General features: G+C 33.8%; 1 protein-coding gene across 1 annotated transcript in view; it reads left to right on the forward strand.

The window, feature by feature from the left end:
* The window catches only part of LOC129223988 (arginase-1-like), a 59,058-nt gene extending 33,975 nt beyond the window's left edge, over window positions 1-25,083 (forward strand). Inside the window, exons 7-10 of the mRNA XM_054858380.1 lie at window positions 16,213-16,317; window positions 16,658-16,734; window positions 22,817-22,876; window positions 24,758-25,083. Coding sequence (XP_054714355.1) covers window positions 16,213-16,317; window positions 16,658-16,734; window positions 22,817-22,876; window positions 24,758-24,924 — 409 coding nt within the window. The 3' untranslated portion in view covers window positions 24,925-25,083. The remainder of the gene's footprint in view (window positions 1-16,212; window positions 16,318-16,657; window positions 16,735-22,816; window positions 22,877-24,757) is intronic.
* The last annotated feature ends 253 nt before the right edge of the window (window positions 25,084-25,336 follow it).

Raw genomic sequence — 25,336 nt, forward strand, 5'->3', positions numbered from 1 at the left:
ATAGTGTTCAACTGAAGACTGAACTTGTTCATTATAGGAAAAAGACTGGGATATGGGGAAGGAAAATATTGTGGGAAGGATTAGACAGTATGAATATTTTGTTATGGTGGAGAAATTTACGTGGAACCAGTGTAATAGTAGAAGTGGCTTTGTGAATTTTAAGTGCTCATGCCATGCAGGGACATATTACTGGGTTGTAAAGACTAGAACCTTAAAAAAATTGATGTTTGCTTTTTTCTTTGTAACCAGTTAAGCTTTTTACTTTTTGTAGAATGGCTTTTTATATCTGAAATTCGGCTATCAACATTAATTAGGTATATCCAACAGATTTAATGTGAATATCATATTAGATTGCTAAGTTGTTTCACACAATAATTCTTTAAATATGTGATAAAAGTACAATTTTTGGGCAAAAATTAATTGTTTTGTATATGGTTGGTTATATATATACATAGTGGAATAGACAGAAAAGTATTTTAGTCGAATATAAATTTCTGAAATAAATACCCGGGTAAATACCCATTTTAGGTATTTACCCGTGTATATACCCTGGGTATTTACCCCTAAAAATAAATATCCAGGTATTTTACATCACTATACGTAAAATAAACAACCATACAGGCAAAGAGGAAGCCTTCATTAATGCCTTAGCTCCTTTGCCTTTATTCCATTGTCTCAAAGTAATTAGCGTACTGTAATCATGATCTCAAGAAGAAATCTTTGGGTTTTGAATTAATACTGATAAAAGCTTAAAAGTTATTACTTCTTCGCGGTTTTAATTTAATTGCTAAAATTGAACTTTCAATTAAAAAAACTTTGATTTTTGCCATTATAAAATGAGAAAATTTGTTGTCACCGCAGATTATAAAGGTTTTCTTTTCTTCAGACTTAAGTGATTATTTTAGATTATTTTATAACCAAGTTCCATTCTTCTTTTATATATTTTGAAATTAACTAATTGTCCCCCCCCCCCCTTGCATTTCAAAGTTGTTTGTTACAAAAGCAATCCAAGATTTTTTTTCGTTACATGCTGAAATTATTTGAAATAGAGTTAACTTGTGTACCTAAGTAAATATCTTTATTTTTTTATTGTTAAAATGCTGTATTCATTCATTAAAACCTATGTTCTTGGTTAGAGAAAAGCTTCCTATGAATGGATGTCAAATGGCAGTGGCGTAGCTAGACCCGACTTTCGGGGGGGGTTACTTCTTTTATATATATATATATATTAGGACTCGACCGATGCATCGGCCTGGCCGATGCATCGGCGCCGATGGTTCAAAAATTTAGCCATCGGCATCGGCATCGGCGGCCGATGCTAACTTGCAGGAAACATCGGCCCATCGGCCTTAAAAACGTCGAAAAGCCGATGGAATTGGCCGATGTTTTCGAAAAATAAGACCTTTGCTGAATTACTTTTTAATGCAAAGTAAAGGGAGTTATTGTTTTCATATAAAATTGTTTACTTAAACTTCGGTATGAATTTCTATTTTAGCCACCCCTGAAAGAGTTTTTAATACTGCATTCAGGTACCAAACAAGTTAATTATTGCGTTGTTTAATTGCGGCTGGATGTACGTATGTATCTCTCATAAGTCATAACTCAAAAATGGTAAACTGCAGAAGGTTAAAATTTCGCATGTGAGGTGTGCGTACGTTTCAGTTATGCACTTCCCTTTTTGTTTTCGATCGGGTGTTCTAAAAACCTTATTTACTCATTTTTTGTGGCTATTAACTACTTATTTCAATACAAAACTAATATAGCGTCTCAGACTGACGATCATTTGGTGATACACTCTATAACAAAAAAATTGAAGCACCAAGAAGGAGCGATCCGATTGAGATGAAAATTTGTAGATAGGAAGACAATGCATAGAATAGTAAATGATTAAATTCTTAGAACAATTGAATAATTTATATCAGAGTTACAGTAACAAGTTCAATAAGATATTGACCCGCCTCTAGCCCATACATACAAGCTTAAGCACGACGTAGGAAACACCGATAAAGCTCCCGGAGGTTCTCCTGCGGTATTTTCGGCCAAATTCGCTCCAATTGTCGAATGAGGTTTTCAACATTCCTTGCCAGATGCAATCGCCATCCCAACATATCCTAGAGATGCTCGATGGGAGAGAGATCTGACGATCTGGAAGACCACGGAAGAATTTGACAAGCTTGCAGACAGTTCATAACAACACATGCCGTATGTTATCTGGCATAGTCCTGCTGAAAATCAGCCGAGGGTACTGCAAAAGGAACGGCTACAAAACAGGTCTTAGGATATTGTCGACGTACCACTCTGCAGTAAGTGTACTTCTAATTACGACCAAAGGAGTCTAGTTATCAAAAGAAATGGCACACCAGATCATAATGCCTTGTTGAGGGCCAGTGTGGCGTGCAAAAGTGAAACCAGGATCCCTCCTCTGCCCTGGGTGTCTCCAAACACGTCTTCGATGATCGTCATGAGACAGTGGGAAGCGGGATTCGTCGCTAAAGACTATACATCCCCAGTCGGCACCATTCCAATCTGATCGAGCCATGCACCACTGTAATCTGGCTCGGCAGTGTGTAGGCGTCAGTGGCATAACGGTCGGCGCGAGCGTAGATTTCGTTGTCGCAACCGTCTGTAAATGGTCATAAGGGACACTGGTGTTTGGGTTGAATGTCTGATGGTTCATAGAGATGAAGAAAGCCCTGTGACAGCTAATCGGACAGTCACTCTGTCATCACGATTTTGTTGTGACCCCAGGGGCCTTACAATGATTCTATCTAGAAGGGAGTCGTTAACGAGAAACCAGTCAGAAAACCAGTTTTTCGCCGTGCGTGACGTCACTTTCCGTGACGCACCATTTCTCCCTACCATGAAGCTATCCTAAACGTCTTGCTGCCGACTTTAGCTGCCGAGAAGGACCATTCTCGTTTTCACCCGGGTGGCAGGTTATGAGTTGGCTTTCTCGGGAGGTGAGAAGTGCTTTCTAGTCAAGATGGCGGTGGCCAGAGAAGCGGTGGCTGTTTACACTTGCGTAGTGATGGAAATTTTACAATTGTGGGATTTCTAATGCTCGTAATTTTGCAAGAGGAAGAGTCTAGGAAATATTGCAGCCAAGTTACTTTTGATAATAGTAATATTATTATAGGAACATGGTTTTCATTAAACACTGACGCATTGTTTAAATCGGTTAGTAATTTAAATTAAATATCTTCGGTTTCAAAATATTATGAACATGTTTTTCGTTATAAAGTGGTACGAACATGTTTTTCTTAGGCTCATTCCCCGAATATGGATGTTTTTCAATGAACATTAATAATGATGGGGGCAAATAGATACACTTTTAACAATTTCGATTGCGAGAAATGACTCATTTCTTGGTTTACATATTGGTGTTTCCGCCTTTAAATTACATGTTTTGATAGTTTTGACATGCATATTGCTGGATTCAATTTTGCGACGTTAAGCAACGTTGCTCTACAGATAGACGTTTTCTAATAACTGAGAATATTTTTACAGACCCCCCCCCCTTTATTTTTTGTACATATAATTTTGTCTTAAAAAATAGTAGGGGGTCATTTTAATAGAACCTCAAGATCCTCAGAAATTTTTCACCAACCAAATATCTTTTAATTTTACATTTCATAAAATATCAAGCCTTATTTTTCGAATTAAATTGCATTCAGTTTTTTTTTCCGCAGTAAGTTTACGCATTGTTTTGTTGTAACATCAGTACAAAATCAACGTGAAACACTTTTCATGTAATTAAATAAAAGAAATAAAGTTTAAAACCCACAGCACTTTTCATGTTAAGTTATAAGTTATATACTATTCTAGCCAAATTGATTTGCTGGACCACTGTTTTTTCATTAGAAGTAATGAGAAAGGGCATTGTAGTCCGTTCAAAACGATCGTTTTTGAATTCCGCAGCTTTATTATTTATCCATTATTCTTCAAATTTGCATTAAATTAAAAAAAAGCTGTTTTTCTTTTAAATATATTTCACTATGTCTATTTGAAAGTCCCTGATTGAGTAGATGGGAGTAAAGGCTATAACAGTATCCTGACTAGCTCCCACCACTCAGAAAAGAGCTTAATTTAGGGCCAGTTTATAACATAAGATAGAATTAACAAAAAATAAATGCATAATCATACAAAGAACACATCAACATGAGCAATGCAATAAAGTACGTCCAATTTTATAACGGACCCAGATATACTATTACAATTATGCTACTTTATCCTAAATTGACTGCAGTAGAATTGAGTATAAAATTTTTTAGCCTTCTCTTAAACAAATTTCGATTATTAATGGTTTTTAAAAAATTGGGTAAGGTGTCCACAATCTTGGTCCGTAAGTGCTAATGCCGTAAAACAATAGATTTGTTTTTGTGTTAATAAGTATAATGTTTTCACGGTTTCTAGTGGAGTAATAATGAACCAAAAAGAATCTGTCAAATGGTTCTTAAAAGCCCCCCCCCCCCTTTTTTTTTTGCTTTTCAAAGATAATCAAGAGAGAGTCCATCGTTTATTTTTTCAAAAATATACCAATTACTTACAGTTTTTTTTTAATTATTAAACAGATTCCACCTAAATATCTGGCTCATGAAAGTTCATGCCGAAAGAGAATTCTTTGGTGTACACGAAGATTAACAATCGCTAATTTCAAACCAAAGCAACCGTGCTTCGCAAACGCAAATCTGCATTACTAATTTTACGATACATAACCGTAAGGATGAGACTACATTATCAACAATTTAGGGAGGGGGGGACAATCTTAAAACTAGACCATTGTCAAATTTTATTCGGTTACTTACCGTGAAAAGGTTTTGAAAGCTGATGTATAATAAACAAAAGGCAAACAAAAAGGCACTTGGCATTTTAAAGTATTGTTTCGAAGGAATATTTTTAAAAGAAAAAAATAAGCCAAAAATAAAATTAATAAAATGCGTAAACACAAAAGAAAAAAAAAGTTTAAAAAAAAGTTGGTTATGACATATCAAGAAATGTATCTGCCAATTTGTTTGGCCATTAGGTAACTCCTCGGATCCCGAAACGCCGTGGAATTAAAAGTTGCGGATCCCCATTGCTGTGGATGAAAAAACTCAATAAGTACGGGAAACCGCAAATGCCGTGGGAAACGGAGTTGCAAGCCTCTTTTGCCGTTGGAAAAAAGAACCCCAGTCCGACTGAAGAGATTCCTTTCCCGCGTCACGAGTAGTTCTCGGAACGCTGGAAAAAGAGACAAAATACTCACTCGATACAATGGTGGTAAGAGCAAATGGGAGGAACCGACTATTTTCTCGGTTGTCCTCGCTTCTCGTGAGGGAGAAAACGTCGTCACCAGAATGGGCCGTTACTTACGTTGTAGGGCCCCAGGTCGACCGCTAACATCCTGACGCTGAACTCTGCCATTTTCCACCCATCCTTGCCAGCATCTTCGCATCGCCGTATTGCTTCGACTCAAATGACGAGCGATTCTCCGATTTGACCAACCGGCCTCTTTTTCAATCCAATGATATGACCTCGTTTAAACTTTGACAGTTTGCTCGTAATGCGCACGAACCATGCGGCGAGGCATTTTCAAATTGTTGAAAGGTAATCTGAATCGCAATCAAACCGAAAGTTTTAACAACTGTTGAAGAACTGCTCTTTATATACATCTGCTGGATGCGCAGTTTCGATGCGCTGGAGATCAAACTGTTCATTCATTGGACACCAAATTTTAACAATTTGCACATCTGGTCAAAATAATCATGCATACAAAATTTCAAAGCAATCGGATGATTGCTTCTTGATGCGTCGATTTTTTTTGTTATAGAGTGTCTCGTGCCGAATTGGAGACCGTGGAAATAAATATGAAAAGGCGAAACCGGTTTTTGTGTCATTTTGTTAGATTCCCGTTGAACCGACGGTAATTTTTAGAACACTTACGTGCCTCTCCCCTCCCCCTCCCTGTATTTCTGAAATTAAACTCTAAATGCACTTCCGAGTTGTTTAAAACTAACACAATTCATAAAATTAGAGATTTTTCAAACTTACTCTATTGTTTAGGAGGAATTTAGAGCATTAATGTAAGAAATTGATTAAAGACGTTTTGAATGGTGACATAATTCGGAAATCAAAGGGACTTTTGAAATTTTTCTTCGGAAGTGCTGAAGTCAACTCAGAATCTCTTCCGAGGTGTTGGTGGTCGCGGTTCTGTACTGAACAAATGAGGCCGAAGTTGGGAACGAAGTTTAATGTTGTAAGTTACTCCAAAATCAGCGGGTGACCCCCCCCCCTCCCTCGTCGTTTCAAGCATTTCTTAAATATTTAGCGATTATTTATTTTGCTCAAGAAATGTCATCTTGCGTATTTCTCATTCCTGTTTCATCTTTATTTCGTAATGCGCCATCTTTTTTGCATCACTTATAGCGATCAATTATTTTCTATAGTAAGTAACTATTTTCATGTATTTTTATAAAATCAATGAACGAGTTATTTTCGTTTTCATCATATTTTTAATAATATGTTATAGAAAAGTTTCAAGGATTTTCTATTAAGCAATTTTTTAAATTTCAGCAAATTATTGTTAAATTGCAAAATTTAATTTGAACTTGTTTGTAGGTTTTCATAAAAGATTTTAAACAATCAAATTGTTCAATATTATGTGTGCGAACACCAGATCAAGTAGTATCTGTATTTAGTTATTATTAACTTGGAGTAAATATCGAGTTTGTTTATTGTAGCTGCGTTTTAAGAACCTCAATCTTTTCATGGCTATTTCTTTTTTCAGAAAAAATTATATCACTGTTATAGCTTTTATGAAAAATGCAAATTTTTCCATTCATAAATTTTAAATAAGTACAAAAATATTCCTATTCTGATTTAATATTGTAATTTATCTCTTACCTTTATCGTTTAATTTCATGACTAAAAAATGTCTACGTGCAATCTTTCCACTTTAATTGCGTAATTTGTTGACTGTTTCATATTTTTATTCTTAATTTTTTTTTTTTTTTTGAATGATTAGACAACATAATTTAAAGTTTTTTAACTATGTATAGTGTACATAATTCATACATTATTACAATATTGCTGAAATCTTAGTTATATGTTCAATTAAAAAAAAATCAGTTAATTATTAAACAGTCTTTGTTTTTCTTCCTTTTTTTTTTCCCCTTTTCTTTTTTTTTTTTTTGGCTGTTGTTCTTTCTCTACCATTATACAGCAGTCAAAAAAAAAGAAGCATAACTACATCCTATATAGATTGTATGTAGTACGAGCCAAAATTTCGGGGACAAGCTGTATAAAACTTTACCCAGAATAGTTCACATTACCGAAGCACATCCACCTTCAAAGGGTCACCTTGAGGGACTATGTACTTCTGCCAGTGTTCATATAACTTTTGGAAACACTCCTGGAAGCCTTTTTCGCAATCTACTATTATGATGCAGCTTTATGTTCTCCTGACGGAAGAAAGCGGCGTGCATGCAAATGTTTTTTTGCTGGGAACAGGTAAGAGTCACACGGAGCTAAATCCGACGAAACGTTATGTTATTTGTTTGTCATATCAGAACATTGATCAATCAAATCGTGCATCCTCAACATGAAAGTCGCCTTCTTCCCCACGACGAAGTTAAAGCGGCAGCGCAAGAGGCCTTACAGGAGGTTGCGAAAAATGGATGCCAGGAGTGCTTATAAAAGCAATACGAACGTTGGCAGAAGTGCATAGTCTTTCAAGGTGATTATTTTGTAGATAGATGTTCTTCGGTAATGTGAACTGTTCAGGGTAAGGCTTTATACTGCTTGTCCTCGAACTTTTAGATCATATTACGCACGTATGAGTTTTCAACTTACTATTTCATAACGTTTCTGAGTGACGCACGTTTGTGTGTATGAAGACATCACAAGAGAACTTGCGATAATTAACTAAGGAGATGTTCAAAATGAATATTTTGCTCATCTATGTGTTCTTAGGTACATATGCGTGTACAGATGTGCCGAAAAAACTTGTGAAGTTTAAATTGAGTGATCGTAAAATAGAAATTAGGTAGAATATTATTATTATTATTTTTTTTTTTTGATTACAAGTCCTTATTTGTAGAAAGGAAGTAAAGTGAAATGAATAATTGATCCTTTAAATCCCTGACAATCTTATCAATTTATTTCCGTCAGATTTTTTTTTCTTGCCATCGGCCAACGGCATCGGCCATCGGCCATCGGCAATCGGCCATTTGGAGAAAAACAATCGGCAATCGGCCATCGGCCATCTTTGAACAATCGGCATCGGCCCATCGGCCAAAAAGTGCCATCGGTCGAGCCCTAATATATATATATATATATATATATATATATATATATATATATATATATATATATATATATATATATATATATTATATATATATATATATGTGTATAATGGCTTGGAATTTTTTCCTTTTCTTCTTTTTTTTTTCTTTCTCTTCTCTCTTCTTTTTCTCTTTTTTTTTTTGAGACTAACTTTTCGGGGGGGGGTTGTCCCCAAACCCCCCCCCCCTTAGTTACGCCCCTGTCAAATGGTTTCATCTGTTGTGCATAATTATGTCAATTAGTTATATGAGAATAACTTCATTAGTTCTATTCTTTCACTATTATTTGTTATTCTTGCAACAATTATTCAGGGTTGCCACGCACCTGGAAAATATGGAAAACCTGGAATTGTCAGGGAAAATGAAACACCTAAAATGGTCAGGGAAAGTCACAAATTATTGAAATTTCTGGAAATGTCACGGATTCTCTTTCAATTTTTGCATCTGATGGGTGAAACTGTTGCATAAAATGTGAAGTGCGGTAAATGTCGCATTCCAGATAAGCAAATTTTCGTGATAGTTGAGAGGAAGAAAATTCAAGGTCATTTTTAAGTACTAAATGTAATAAGTAAAACAAATAAATAATTTTTTTTAAAAATTCATACATAAATTACGAAGCTCTGATTTATATCATTACATTTTATTTGGCTTCTTTTGGAAAAAAAATCAAGTCATGCATTACTAGTATTTTTTGCAAAGTACATGTGGTCGTACTAGCATTTTAATAGCCTTCATTCTACTTTATTCATGAAATGAATGATCATGAAAATTTAAACCCTTAAAATTTTAGCTTTTATAGGTTAAAACTTGTTTTTTTGGAAACATGCCAACATTGAAAGTGACTTTGCCAAAAATTGCTTAGTGTGTTTGAGATTTCAGTCCATATGCATCCTTTAAGTTTTTCCATCATTTCAATGGTTAGAAGTTATTTTAATTAATTCTGGATTAGAATGACTTTATATATTTATTTTTGCAAACTTTAACTATTATTGAGTTTGGCACTCTTGGCTTCCTTAAGAGGTTTTCCACCTCCTGCTCAGTCACTCCTATGCCGGGCTGATGAGTGTTAATAAGCACGAAACTGCAGTCCTCGGCTGGAATTGATTGAGCTGGCGGTGTATTTCATGTATTATTGAGTTAATTAGCATTTTACATATTTTTTTGTAAAAATACTGAATTGTAAAAAAAATGAGCATTTATTTTTTTTAGTTCTTCATTTACTTTTAAAGCTAAGGATTTGTAAAAAATCTTTTGAAAACAAAAATGAAAGTCCATTTTAGAAGAATAGTGTAATAATTTTCTATATTCTTTTGTATTAAGAATATGAATTTTAAATTGAATCATCATTGCAGAGAATATTTATAGCATATATTGTTATTTTTGAAACAGAATAAGCTATGATTTTTATAGAGCCTTGCTTGCCAAAGAAAGATGTTACGATTTTATCACATTACGGATAATTTTTTTCCCATGTTTATGTTACAATCGAGAATAGTGGCAATGTCGATGTTTTGAAAACATCCTTTGTGGTTTTGTTAAAACATTGATGTTTTAATTTTGAACATTTTTTTTTTAAACATCAATGTTTTTTAAAAATGTGTCACACCATTTGTTGAGAGTGTAGTATCAACAAGGGCATGTTGGTCAAAATTTGAAAGAAAAGTCTTGTTGCATTATGGACTGACAGAATGCTGTTATTCATGCTGCAAGGAGGAATGGAGACTGAAATCAAATGAGATTTCTAATAATATGCTCAGTTATGCTAGAATGGTCCCTAGTACATATCATTATGCAATAGGAAAAAGTTGCAGAGTAAGAAAAAAAGTAAAAAAAAAAGTGCTAAGAAAAAGTTTTGAGTAATAAAAATTGCATTGAAAGGGAAACAAACTTTTGCAGAACATATTGCAGAGATTTAAAAATGAAAGTATTAATTGGAAATATCTGGTATTTCAAAGCATTTGTAGTTAAATTTCAAGTTGTCTTAACTTAACCCAGATATTGATAACAATTATCGATAATGTTTTAAAGCATTTTTTGGTTAATAAATTAGGTTTATTTACAGTAAAAATTATATTGTATTGATATTAAATAACGTAAGCTGACATACATTGTCCTGGAATTTTTCCTAAAATCGACTGGAAAACCTGGAAATGTCAGGGAATTTAATTCTTGAACTTCTGTGGCAACCCTGTTATTATACTGTTTGAAAATTTAGTTCAAAATAATTTCAATTACTTTTTAGTTCTATCATAAATACACATATGTTTTTAAGAGTGATTGTAATAGTTTCTTAAAATTCTTATGCTAAGTGGTTTCTGGAAGTAAAGTATTTTTTTTTTAATTTTCTATAATCTTTCCATGTAGAAAAATTTAATATAGGGTAACGACCCCAGTAATTGGCATTTTAAGAGTTTGTCTTTCAACTTACCTTTGGTTTCATTACTTAGAAAACAAATATTTGCTTGCAAATATTTTTTTATTAAAGAATGCATATTTATGCATCTATTTAGTTAACAAAAAGCAAAAACTTTTGAACAGATATTTTATAAAAATATATGTGGAAAAAGTTACAAAAATCACCAGTAATTGGCACCTGATACCCCAGTGTATGACACCTTGTGACCCAGTGATTGGCCCACATTAATATAACTGGAAAATCACTTTATTTTTCACTTTAATATTACATGCAACTTTCATCATCATAAGAAACATAATTAATGTTAATTTAAAGTAGGTAATTTTACATAAATTAATGTTAAATCACACATCTTGACATTAAAAACTTATTTTAGAGAAATAAAAATCTAAAATGTTGCATGGAAAAAAATATCGATATTATTGCTGTTTCATCAGTCAGCATGCAGTTTTGATTTTATGAATTATAGCTTTTTTCACATAAAAAGGAACATTAACTCGATGTTGAAAGTGCCAATCACTGGTGACCTGCCAATTACTGGGAGTGTTACCCTACTGTCTTGTAGTTTTTTTTTTTTTCCAAAAAAATTGACTTGATATATTTTTTTTAAAACAATTTTATTGAAAAAGTAGCATTTTTTAAAATATATCTTTAGTTCAACAACTTTACACAACTTAAAACATTTAAAATATTGCATTTTGTACAAACATACGATGGATTTCAAGTAGAGCAAAGAAAGAAAACCATTATCATTGGTAATGTAAATCAGGTAATTTTGGTAAATTTAATCAAGAAAAAAGTCAGGGAACTTTTTTTCGCAGTTCCTGTCTACACCCTGAGTTAGAAATCAAGTGTGTCCAACCTCCAAGTGCGATGGCGCACCTCCTCCCAAATCTGCAGCACCCCCCCCCCCCCCACCCAAATAAAATAATACCACAATGCCACCCCTCCTTTCCGTTTCAAGTAGAAGTATTAATTCATGCAAATTTAAAATGCATTAAATCCTGTCCACCCTACAAGAACAGTAGTTCACCTCCCAAAACGAAATAATACACTTAAAGATTACCCCCCCCCCCCTCTCTGATGGCACATTTGATTAAATGATCAGAAAAATTACACTGAACTTTTTTCCCCCTTTTACTATGTTGCTCTTTTGCAGTATTTAAAATCAAAATTTTTAGTTAGCGTTGTAACATGCATGCCTCAAATGCGTCATCAGATTGCGATAAACTCTCCATCAGAACTGAAGTTTTCAAATGATTTCTCTTAAACTTGTAATAAAAAGTCTCCGTTATCAAGATCTTTTTTAGAATCTAGATCCTCTGCAAAATTGCTATTGTTGCAGGTATGTCTAACACAGTTGGTGCATATAGCTGAGCACTTCAATCCACTTTCAGACTTTTCAAACATTCACTATATCCAATGAATCCCTCGGAGCAAGCACAAGATATGAGGCACAGAAAGTCTTTTAGAGCAGAAGGCTTGGCTGTTGTAATAGGACGCAGATGATATTTCTGTGGTGCTTTCTTCTTCTTTGTACCCACCAAAACTGACACTAGCTTTCCCATACTTACAAGTGACATATACATTGCGTTATTGGCATATTTCCTTGAAGCTTGCAGATCATTACCGAAAAAAAAACATGATGAGAATTTATCTTCCATCTATAACTTATATCAGGGCTGTCCAACTGGTGGCCCGCGGGCCGCATACGGCCCGCCAACACATATTGCATGGCCTGCATCGATGTTGACATTTTTACCCTTGTCAAGAAGGCGGATCAGCCTCAGTTTCCCCATTAAAATGTAAGCGTTAATATATTTCCCCATTAAAATGTTTTATAATCCATCTGTTTCATTGTTTTATAATTAATAATTCAACTATTAATTGTTATTGTATAAGCGGTAAGAGGTTATTGTTCATCTTTTTCAAACTGCGGCCCGCCAGCTGATCACTGACCGAAATTCTGGCCCGTGGGCTCTTTGCAGTTGGACAGTCCTGACTTATATGACACCAGCTGTTTGTTTTGTGATGGTGGATGGATCTTCTGCTTCAAATAATATCTCTTTAATAATATAGGATTTCTTTCCTTCTGAAACCAGATTCATCAAATACTGATGAAGCCATAACTTGTACTAGAAGTTTTTAGCAATTTGTTATTTCATCTTTAGTGTTCGTACCATTCAGTGTAAAAGATGGTTTGGGGTTACACATCTTTACAGATAGTAACTACTCTCGTAACAGAAGCTAGAGACATAACTGCATACCTTCTTTACAAAGAAATGCCACTAAATTTTTTGCCTTCCATATCCTTTTATGTTACTACCCCAACGTTAAGGCCTCATCACAGTGCTTCAGTATTGACCAGTTCAAGTTTATTGAAGAAATAAATCAACAATAATAATATGATTTGTTTTGGTTGATTCTTAATTTAACTATTATATTTAGTCAATTTTATTCATCGGTTACTTAAATTTAAAGTAAGTAATGTAAATTCTTCGGACGGGAGAATGTCAGATGACCGATACTGAAATTTTCAGGTTTTGGAGTGGCCGAACTAATGGTCCAAATTTAATTTGAGGTTTGGGGGAAAAAATGAAGAAAATACAGTAGACCCTTGTTTTACGCGAGGATTACGTTTGATGGAAATGCCGCGTAAATTGAGATCTAATACTAGTGTTAAAATAGGGGTTTGGTTCCGTAGATAACAAAATACTTCATTCTAGTGATGACTAATTGTATAAAGAGTTTAATGTGTACTCATATCGACTTTTATACACAACATGCATAAAGAAAACATAAATTCATTTCGTGTCCTGTTTACAAACAGGAGCTGGCTATGATAATACCTTATTATATACCTTATTATAAACGATCGACCAGTATCCCTGAGCGTATCACTACCAACTTGAGTCAATAACCTGTAGAGATGGAAGAGCAGCATTTAGCATTCTACACATTGCTCTCATCAAGACTTCTTCTATCGTTGAATCACTACAGGTTCTGGACCACCTAAATTTGTCACTGCGTATTGTTGGTTAGCTGATGTAACACCTTTTTCAAATGTTTTTTATCGCATAATGTACTCAAAAGTTTCAGATAGTATTGTAAGTATATGTGCGTATGTTTAGCATAATTCACATAACCGGCTGCTTAAAAGAGAGGCGGCTAGGTGTTTGCAAACGAGAACCCCCACCGACTTAGAGGAAGCAGAATTGCAGCATTGCCCATCTCACTATTGGTACCCCTTACGGTGATGGCAAAAGATTATAGAAAAGTTGAAGTAAGTTAATTAAGAAGAAGGCGGGAAACTTCAATCAATTTGAACTTTTTCTTATGCTGCTCAGGGATTATGTTTTAGAAATCACTCCAACTCTCTAAACGGTTTAATACGAGGTGTGTTTTTAAAGTAAGTTCCGTTTTTATATAAAAAAGGAACGAGTACAGATAGAGCTAAGTAATTTAGTGCAGAAAAATCTACCACCCTTACGCTATTTTTCGACATTGCTCTCGTGATTTTCCAAGCATTTGTCATAGCGTGGTACAGGTTTTTGTATACCTATTCGTACAAAGTTACCGCCCGTTTAGTCAACCATGAGGACTCTTACAGGGCTTTGGCTGGGGCGTTTTTGAACATCCTCTGGTCTGTCCTCACCTCGCTCGCAGCATCTTTCATTTGTTTCGGCATCTAAAGTCTTTCCAAGGTGGTCTGTGGCACAACAGCAATAATGAGCTCAGATAACATGTTATCCCATGGCTGACTACACAGGCGGCAATTTTCTATGAATAGGTATACAAAAATCTGTACCACGCTATGACAAATGTTTGGAAAATTACGGGAGCAATGTCAAAAAATAGCGTAAGGATGGTAGATTTTTGTGCAATAAATTTCTTTGCTCTATCTGTACTCGTTATTTTTTTATATCAAAACGGAACTTACTTTAAAAATACGCCTCGTAACTCCAGTCACAACTAAATTGGTTACTGAGTTCGCTTAGAAGTTTTTAAATTATCATTCTGACATTATTGTGTGGTATTTTGCACTTCGGAAAAGTATAAAATCGGTAAAAATTTTTCAAGAACTTCACAGCAATTGTTTATTTTAGAATTTAAATTCACCCCCCCCCCCACCAAAGCGATGGTGCACTCTTCAAGTGTGACGAAGAACTCATCCAGAATAAAAGCCCTCAAAAAAAGAAAGAAATATCCCTTGAAAAAACTTCCTTAAAAATTCCAATAATGCAATCTGTGCCATGACCCCCCCCCCCCTCGCCTGTGCACCCCAGTTAATTAGCAATTTTTTGTTGAGAGTTTAAGAGTGTGGTTTCTGCTACTTTTGAGTATTTTTTTTAAGTAATAGAAATAATTTTTATTTAATAAGAGGATTATTTCGCCCCCACCCCTTTTCCCCCAAAGCCCGATGTGCAAAGTGCTGGGATTTTTTACCCCTTCTTGCTGGAAGGGTAAGAAGAAATTTGCAGCAGGTTTCAATTCTTTTTTTTTTTTTTTTGGATGTTTGAGTTTGGCCTAATTTTACTGTACTAAGAAGCTAGATATAAATAAAGGGAGAAATTTAAACAGGTAAAATTACGGGAAAGTAGTTTTTTCTGGAATTTTTTTCTCATGGCGTGGGGGCCCCCAGAAGAGCAGGCCCCATAGCACTTGCTACTTATGCTGTATGGCTAATCTGGCCCTGACAGAAGGTGGCTAATTTTTATCCTGTTGTTGATAGTTATGCATGCTAGAAGCACAGAAAAAAAAGCTGATTAAAGTAGTTTTTCATGATGAAAATATTGCTTTAACTTAAGAAAAAATAAAAAAAATTGGCTTTTTCACAGCCCAAAAACAGGATGTGGGTTTGGTGAAAAATTTGAAAATGCTCGGGTAAGAAGCTATTACAATGTCCTTTACGAGCAAACAAAAACTGCCTTGTTCTTTTAAGGCGTAGCAGATATATTAACCTTTAAATAAAACATTTGTTTTTGGTGAAAAATTTATGTTTTCTAAATATAGTTAATAAAAATAGAAAGCTATTTGTTGTCTAAAATTACATTGACAACTTTGAGAATGCTATAAATTAATAAGGCACACTAGAGACATTATAAAGCGCATGCATGAAAATCCCATTGTTATTTTCTCTTCTACCCCTCCAAAATTCGTTCAGATGAAATCGTCCTAACTTTGCCGCTTGTCAAATTCCACGTCTTCGATGGTCAGACTGTATCTATTGAAATTTCTACATTCCTCAGAAGTGCAACTTTGCGCAGATTTTTTATCAAGATCATCAACCTTTTCCACAACTAGAGAATTGGGAAGTGTGAAATGGTTCAAATGCATAAATGACACTATTTCAGGTTAATGTCTGTTGGATTCTGCCAAAACCATTTCAAAAAAAAGTGAAAAAAGGACGAAAATTTTATAATAATAAATTTATAAATTTTATTTAATAATTTTCTCTGTATATACTTCTAGACAAATATTAAGAAGAGAAAATATTTTACATTATACCATGAGGGATGTTGATGAATTAGGAATTTTTGAAGTTACTAGACGTGCTTTGAAAGAAATAAATCCAGAGTAAGTGTAAAATATTGTCTTATACTTCAATGTGGGTTTTTTTTTCTCCTACAAAACTCTAATTTTGATTTTTTTCAAAGAAATCACGAATTGTTCTCAGTTAACCGTTTTAGATGTCAGTTTGTCCATCCTTTGATTTTTGGAAATCCATCCTTTGATTTTTTTACAGTATGTTTTATCCTAACTTTTTTTGTACTTATTTAGCGTACATTTTTTTCAGAACTTTCAATGAGATTTAATTTTATTTATTCCAGTAGTTGTTAGCATGTTTTATTTAATTTCATTAAAAGGTTTACATTGCTCTCTGCATTTAGATCTGTTGTTTTTGCATTTTATTTAGTGGAAGTTTATCCCTTCATGTCAGTTTTGATATTGATAGCATTGATAAACTGGTTACACCAAGTACAGGAACACCTGGTATGTATGATTTTGTACAAGTATTTATATAGTAATGTTTATGTTATGTAGTACAGACTTATAGAAAGGTGTTGATTCATTAATGTATGTGATTTTAGAGTATAGCTAATAAAACATGGTTTCAGTGTAGTTATTTCAGAGTGGCATTAAAGTTCAGAAACATCTGTGTTTAAGCAAATAATACTCAATACATAATAAATGTATATGCCATTAAAATATATTTTGAATTTTGCATTTAATACCAACTTGAAATGAAAACAATTAAGTAAAAATGTTTTAAAATATTTCTTTCGGAGTATTTTCGTTATGAAAAACTTCCTTACAAAAATTATAACTATTCTCTATATATACTAAATTAAATATAAACTAGTATGTTGTGGCCATCACAAAACTTTCTTCTTTTTCTTTCTTATAATTCTAATCCTTCCCCATGCTTGAAGAGGAAGCAATACTCCCAACAAAAACGAAATTACACACTCCAAAACTTGACGACCATCCCAATAGGGTTGTTTCCTTCAGTCAAAAGTACTACTTTTAGTCACTGAAATTGATAGAATGATTTAAAAAAATAACACGGACCCAGAAAATACTTTCATTTTCCCAACAGTTATTTTTTAATTAATTTTTTAAAAATGTCCAATTTTGAAAACAAGGCATGGTCTTGATGATGTCACAAATGATGTAATTTGGCTCATCTTTCTACCATGTTTCCATGTTATGATAATCAGGAAGTGAATTAAATATTGCACTCTACGCTTGCTATCAACCAAAGCGTTGCCAATGCACGTGAGAACGGATGCGAATTGAATATTTTTCTCTGTGAATGGCATTTCATCGTTTGTGATGTCACATGACAGAAACGTAAACAATGAAAACACACTGATTTAAGTAATTTTTTTTAAATATTAAACTTGAACAAATTATTTAAAAAATGTTCAGATCCTATATTTTTAAGCATGCTCTTTCAGAAAAAAATATGTTGAAAATTTTGGAAACGACCCCATTGTAAAGCTATTTTTATTCACTCCGGGGGGAAAAAAATCAACCCCCCCCCCATGGAGTTATTGCGCTAAAATTGAACCAATGCCTGTTTACATATGGATTCACATTTATTCAGAATTTCATCCAGAACATAGCATTACTGCTTGAGATATGGCACTCACAACGAAAAAAAATAGAATGTTCGATTGTGCCACCCCTTTTCAGCTGTTGACGCAAAAATAGAATTAGCTCTTATACCCTCTAAGGGCTATTTGTCGATAAATTTTTGTTTGATTACGTTAGTTATTTCTTGAGATACAGCAGTCACAACTGATGACAGAAAAACATTCTGTAGCTCAACCCCAATTTGAGCAATTGACACTAAAATTGAATCAGCACCTGTACATGTTAGGGGCAACATATGGACCAAATTTTATTTGATTCCGCCAGTTACTTCTTGGGGAATAGCAAGTACGCATTACTCAAGAAACGTCCCATTGCTCCACCCCCCTTGGAGGAATTTGCGCCAAAAACCAATGGGCACAAGTTTATATAGCGGCACATATGTATACCAAATTTCGTTCGATTTCATGCGGTAGTTTTTGCTGTAGAGCAGCCACAAAAAACTGGTCACACACAGACGTGACACACATACACACAGACAGACATTTTCCAAAAATAGTGGAAATGGACTCAGTACACTTCAAAACGTTCGAATCCTTCGAAATTCGAAAATTTGCACGAATCCAATACTTTCTTCTATATATTATACAAATACAAATGTGACGACCAGCAACAGGCTCTGGGCCCAGCTAGGCTGGTCCTAGTCAATTAATTAGTCCCCAATGAAGATCAATGGCCCTCTTAAAGCTATCCACTCCCTTGCTCATTACCGCCTCTTCTGGTAAGCTATTCCAAGTGCCCACGACCCTGCTAAAGTAGTAATTTTTCCTGATTTCCAAGTTAGCCTGAGATTTAAATAGCTTAAAACAATGACCCCTTGTCCTGCTTTCCCCGCAAAAATTTAATCCATTTACATCTTTCATTTTGATAAATTTAAATAACTGAATCATGTCCCCTCTGACTCTCCTTTGCTCCAGGCTATACATGTTAAACCTATTAAGTCTGGTATCATAATCTAAATCTGAGAGTCCCCTTACTAATTTAGTTACCCTTCTTTGAACCCTTTCCAATACGAAAATATCTTTCTTCAGATAAGGCGACCAAAACTGAACAGCATACTCCAAATGAGGTCTTACTAACAGGGTTCGTACGGGTCATGGAAATCCTGGAAAGTCATGGAAAAACCATTAGCAAATTTCAGACCTGGAAAAGTCATGGAAAATTGACATTTTTTTCCAAGTCATGGAAATTTATTTGAAGTCATGGAAAAATGTCCTGGCCAAAGAGAACGTAACGGTAGCTAAAAGAGCATTAGAAATCTTGAGTGATTTAACAGCATTGCACATAAAAGCTATTAAAACTGGAAAATTGAACGATCCCAAAAACAAGTCTGAATTTTGAAATCTCATTGTATCCACTTCTGTAGCAGTCACTCATCTTTTTTTACAATGTTATTTTACCACTTGGAACATTACTCATTTTTAATTTACCATTATTTTCAGTACTTATATATTCTGTAGAATCAAACTTGCACATTTTTGATTTCGCCAACTCAAAAAATGCGTTTCAATTGCATCCAAGTTTTCCATCACTTGTAAAAACTTTATTATTAAACTTATCATAGTTTATCTTAAATTGTTGAAGATTTTAGAAAATGAAGATCTTTAGTCAGGTATTATGATACAGAAATAGGGGAATTCTAGTACACTCTGAAACAGTAGTACCCAACAAGCGGCTCGCAAAACTAATCCCTGCTACTCACTGCTATGTTCAATGTCAAGAATCAAACACAATGTTCTGGAATTTCTGAACTTATTAATTTATATGCATTTAAAAATGTGCAAATGAGTTAACAAGTAGTTATGAATCAGAAAATGTATTCACTACCAAAAGTTTTTTAAAAACAAATATCTGGTTTAGAAACATGAATTTACTAAAGAACGTGTCTTTTCTTTAAAAAACGAAAATACTGTCAGATTATGTGCATGGTTAAATGCGCAGTTGACATTAAAAGGCAACTTTTGAACAAATCTTATTGAAACTTAGTAATAACTCATTCAACCTTTGTCCCATTCATTATCATTCTGCCTGTTAATAAAGTTAAGAGATATTTAATAATCGTTATATTCCATTCACTGTATTTTTATTTTGCTTTGAGATTTTAAATTTATGAAATGAAGACAAATAAGACTAGTTTTTTAGGTGTACACTGATAATTTTGTAATTACAAGTGCTTTGATGAGGTAGTTGCACTCACGTAGGAGTTTTGCTTATGCTTTTTTTCTGAAAATTGGCAAATTTGATATTAAATAGTACTATTCCCTTCTTGTAACAAGGTCATGAAAAATTTTATGAAGTCATGAAAAAGTCTTGGAAAAGTCATGAAATTTTTTTCATCCAAGTAGAGTATGAACCCTGTACTAAACTCCTATATAAAGGCAGAAGAACTTTCTTAGATTTGTTTGAAATAGATCTCTTGATGAACCCAAGCATTTTGTTGGCTTTGTTACTAGCAATACTGCACTGTTGACTAAACTTGAAGTCCTGATTTATAAAGACACCCAGATCCATAACATTTTCTGCCTGATTTATGACTGAACCCTGTAAATGCTATCTCATACGCTTTTTTCCATGACCTAAGTGTAGCACTTGACATTTCCCTACATTAACTGCCATACCCCATTTATCTGCCCACTTAGTAATATGATCTAAATCCTCTTGCAGCTGTTTTACTTGTTCTTCATTTTCGACAATCCCCATAACTTTTACATTGTCAGCAAAACAATTCATGCTTCCAGAAATATTTTCATTGATGTCATTCATAAATATAATAAACAAAAGAGGCCCTAAAACTGATCCCTGAGGAACCCCACTTAAAACATCACTCCAATTAGAATGATTTCCTCTCACAACTACTCTTTGCTTCCTACCAGTAAGCCAATTTCTAACCCAAAGTAAAGTTTTTCCTCCTATTCCAATGTCAGCTAACTTGCTGAGAAGAGCAACATGCGGTACCTTGTCAAAAGCTTTTTGAAAGTCAATATAAACAACATCCACACATTTTTTGTTATCTAAAGCTGAGGTAACCTTGTCGTAGAAATGCAATAAATTAGTAGTACAGGATTTACCTTTCCTGAAACCATACTGCAAACTAGTCAACAGACTATTAGTCTCTAAGAACATCATGATCTTAATTTTGATCAAAGTTTCGAAAGTCTTACAAATCACCGAAGTCAAACTTACAGGTCTATAATTCCCAGCAAGACCTTTAGACACCTTCTTGAAGAGTGGCGTTATTATTAGATATAGAAGAAAGTAAAAATTGATACTCATACTGTAAGTGCACAAGTTCACATAGGGGCACATATGTGTACCAAATTTCGTTCAATTTCATGAGGTAGTTTTTGCTGTAGAGTGGCCACAAAAGACTAGTCACACACATATGTGACACACACATATTTCCAAAAATGGTCAAAATGGACTCAGCACGCCTCAAAACGATTAAATCCGTCAAAATTCGAAAATTTGCACGAATTCAATACTTTCTTCTATATATTAGATATAGAAGAAAGTAAAAAATACTATATTAAATACAGAACACTCCCGATTATCCGTGTGCGTATTATCCGTGCATCATTTCGGAATCACACTTTTTTAAAGCTTCTTTCAGGCGCTAAAATCAAGGTAATATGAAACGTACCCTACTATCCATGCACAGAGGTCAAATTGGACATGTGACGCTGAAAATGTTGAAGAGTGGTTTTGAAGCGACGAAGGTGAATCAGGATTTCAATGTCTAACTGATGAAAATATCATTGAACTTGTTACTGAATCAAACGCAAATGATGATAACGAAAACAAAGATGAAGAACATGAAGAAAATACAATTTCATTCTACTGCTCTACAATCTATGGAACATTTGTTGGATTACATGAGTGAAAGAGAATTACTATTTAACTAAAAGTAGCTTGACGCTCACTTCCACATTAATCATCAGTTAAATTTTCAAGTTGAACTTTTTATTTTCATATATTTTTTTTCTCTTGTTTACCTAAAGAAAATTTTTTTCTTTTGGTGTGGGGGATCCTTTTTAACCCCAGACACACAAAGGAAGGGGGTTATAAGTTTGATGTGTCTGTGCATCTGTCTGTGGCACTCTAGAGGTTAAACGGATGGATCGATTTTGAAAAAAAAAATTTTTGTTCGAAAGAAGAGTTGATCGAGAGTGTTCTTATCTAGGTTGCATCTTTGGATGACATTATAATTATCGAAGATATCAATTAAAAACCTCTAAAAGGTTTTTTTCAATTTTTGCAGTGAAAACATAGTTAATTTTTTTTTTTGAAATTTAATACCAAAATAAAGAGAATTTTTTTCCGCATCTGATAGAATGTGTTTGGAACATCCATGTTTCATAGAATTTGAATTATGTTTTTTAAAGCATATTTTAATGACGGCTAAGCCGTTGTTCAAGGGATTGATAACCAAATTTATTGTTGGCCGACATGGAAATAGAACACAATGATTTAAAAAATTTTATCTGTTGCCAGTTTCTATTTAATAGCAAATAAAATACTTGACAGTGATTTTGAATAATATAAGGCTTTTAAAATTAGTTTAAATTTTCCCTCTTGATTCTACAGTTGCGACTCAGTCGGGTTTTCTTTTTCAAATTTTAATTTTATCGTTGCTTGTGCTGTATTTATCCTAAGGCCGGCTCTGGCTGTACCATAATGGTTTGCATACGTTTTTTTGAGTTGTCTTCAAGAAAGGAGTTTTCGTATTTTGCTTTTTTTCTTTTGAAAAGTGGGGGGGGGGGGGAGTAATAATACAAAACTGAGTGATACCAATATTTTTTATCATGAAAAATTCACATTCTACACAGTTTGGATTGATCAATCCAATTTTTCTTCATGAATTGTGCAAATTAGTTGAAAATGTTTCTTAATTAAAAATCTACAAATCTACATTTAACAGTTCTTGGAGGGCTGACTGCCAGGGAAGCATTGTGTTTTGCTGAGGAGATTTCAAGAATTGGTAAGTAATACCTACTTTTACGATGTAGCTTTCAAACAATGGCAACTTTGTCTTATAAATTTAATTTCTTTTAATTAAAAACTGATACAAAGTCTGCATCATAAAAAATAGCATAACCTAATGCTTGGCTTCACTCCTTTTTCATATGAAAAATAACCTGCCAAATAATTAAAGAAGGCAAAATAAAAAATATTGTGAAGAAATAGGAGGTAGTGAGACACAAAGGGATGTCAGTGGACTTAAAAGCTTCGAGTAAAATGCATGCCAAGTTAAAATCCTAAGTAGGAGTTTCATTAAAAGGTTTCATAATTCATGTGGGATAGCAGCACCTTCCAGGGTTACTAGTACCATCTCGCCCACCAAAACCGGATAATTTGTTCTACCATTTGTATTAGTTATATCCAAATTTTAATTTTGGTACTTTCACCTCTTTGCTTTTAAGTGCTTCCTGTAAAAACAATCAAGTGCTGTAGGATTAAAACTTCCCCTTTTGGCAGGGCTGCCATTGGGCATTTTTACAAAACCAAAGATTGAGCAAGAAAAGCAAAGGTCATGTAACCAAAAATTGAAGGGCTCGGGGCAAGAACATGATAAGCCACACTTTTGAGAAAAAAAAAATAAGTTTTTTGTTCTAAATGCTGCTTTGATAATTGAAATAAACATGACAATGGATTATGCCATTATCAGAAAAACGTATCTGGTTTTAGTATTGCAGAATATAAAATGTATAATATATATAAAAAATATTTGTAGAAATTTTCAAAAGTTGGAAATTGGCCTACCAGAAAAAAACTCATGTGGCATATCACATTCTTGCCCCGAGCCCTTCAATTCTAAAAATTTCATTACTTTTTTTCGTAACTGCTACTATCAGGGGTGATTGTGAGTTCATCAAAAAATACCTGAAAGTTTCGAAACGAGAACGGAGGGGGGGGGGGGGTGGTGTAATCTTTGGCCCCTATTACTTAAGTGCACCTTTGCCATAGTTTTAAATAGTTCTGAGTCAAAATTTTGTGTGTACATTTAATTAAATTTTTAATGGATTACAAAGTTACTTTTGAGCTGGTGTTATACAAATTATCTTCACATTTGTCCATTTTAAGGGATAGGTGTCCATCTTAAGGCTCTTGCAGGTATATTTGATGAGTATTATATAATAATAAAAAAAAATTGCGGAGGTGGGAGATAAAAGCATAACGAAAAAAACATAATTCCGGTATTTTCGGACATAAAAATACCGGAATACTTCCGAAAATACCAGAAATTCGGTAAAATACCGGAACACAATCATCCCTGTACTATGGAAGCTAGTCTATAATGAATCTTTAAAATGATAAAGTAAGAAAATATGGCGGTAAATACTAAAATTAATCTTCCAATAATTATTTCTTTGAAAAAACCTAAGAATTTTAACCAAAATCCGAAAATCATGGAAAACCTAAAGATCTTGAGAGACAACCTAAGCTCTGGCTGCCCTGTCTCTGACTATGGACTCATTCACGGTATTGGTCTGTAAAGTTTAAATTTGTCTGAGAAGTCCTGTTTTTTTATTGAATGACTGACCATATATCTTGCATACAGTAAGACTATCTATTGCTTTTGACATTTTAAACTCTCACTGAACAAGCATCGCATAAGTCGGCGATCTGAAGGTGGCTTTCCTCACTTGTCTATTACTCAGCTGAAAGAACATGCGAGCTTGAACTAACAAGCACAGCTATTTGTGGTGTATAATGCGTCATATACATATTGTAGTACCCCTAGTGTTTTCATCGTTGAAGATTAACTTTTTGATAAATAGATCAAATTGTGCATGAACTGGAAAAAAGCACTCACATTTAATCTGCATTGATAATGTCTTCTTTTTTTTTTAATTTTTAGAATCATTACATGCTGTAGATATAGTTGAAGTAAATCCTACACTTGGGAGCAAAGAGCAGATTGAAAATACTCTTCTTGTGACCAAAATGGTGATAAAAGCATTTCTTGGATGCTCTAGGCATGGTGGCATACCAAAGATACTGAAAGAATTTCCTAATCGAGTTTAGCCAAAAAGTTTATTTTATTCTGAAAGTTTATTTTTTATAAAATCAACTAGCTATTTTTACTACATGTTTTTAAAGATCTTTTTACACCTAAGATTTATTTTATGTACTTAAATTGTTATATCTATTCAGAATTTATAATAAAAATTATTTTTATACTGAGTTTTGAGCTGTAGTGTTTTTTTTTATTTTTTTGGATTCTCAACTATAAAACAAAAAGTTGTACCCTATAATAATTCATTGTGTATGTTAAATGCAGCAAAATTTAACTAGTTCTATTGATAAATAGTTAAGTTTTTTGTAAGAATATTTATATGGTTTGTAAAAGATCTTGCAAGTTTAGGGAAGCTAATCAAATATGAGCTAAGTTCAAGAGGTGCTACAGTGGGAATATTTTTCATCGTAACTCTTTACT

This window comes from Uloborus diversus, chromosome 6 (assembly GCF_026930045.1).
Source record: "Uloborus diversus isolate 005 chromosome 6, Udiv.v.3.1, whole genome shotgun sequence".
In the NCBI taxonomy this organism is placed as follows: domain Eukaryota; kingdom Metazoa; phylum Arthropoda; class Arachnida; order Araneae; family Uloboridae; genus Uloborus; species Uloborus diversus.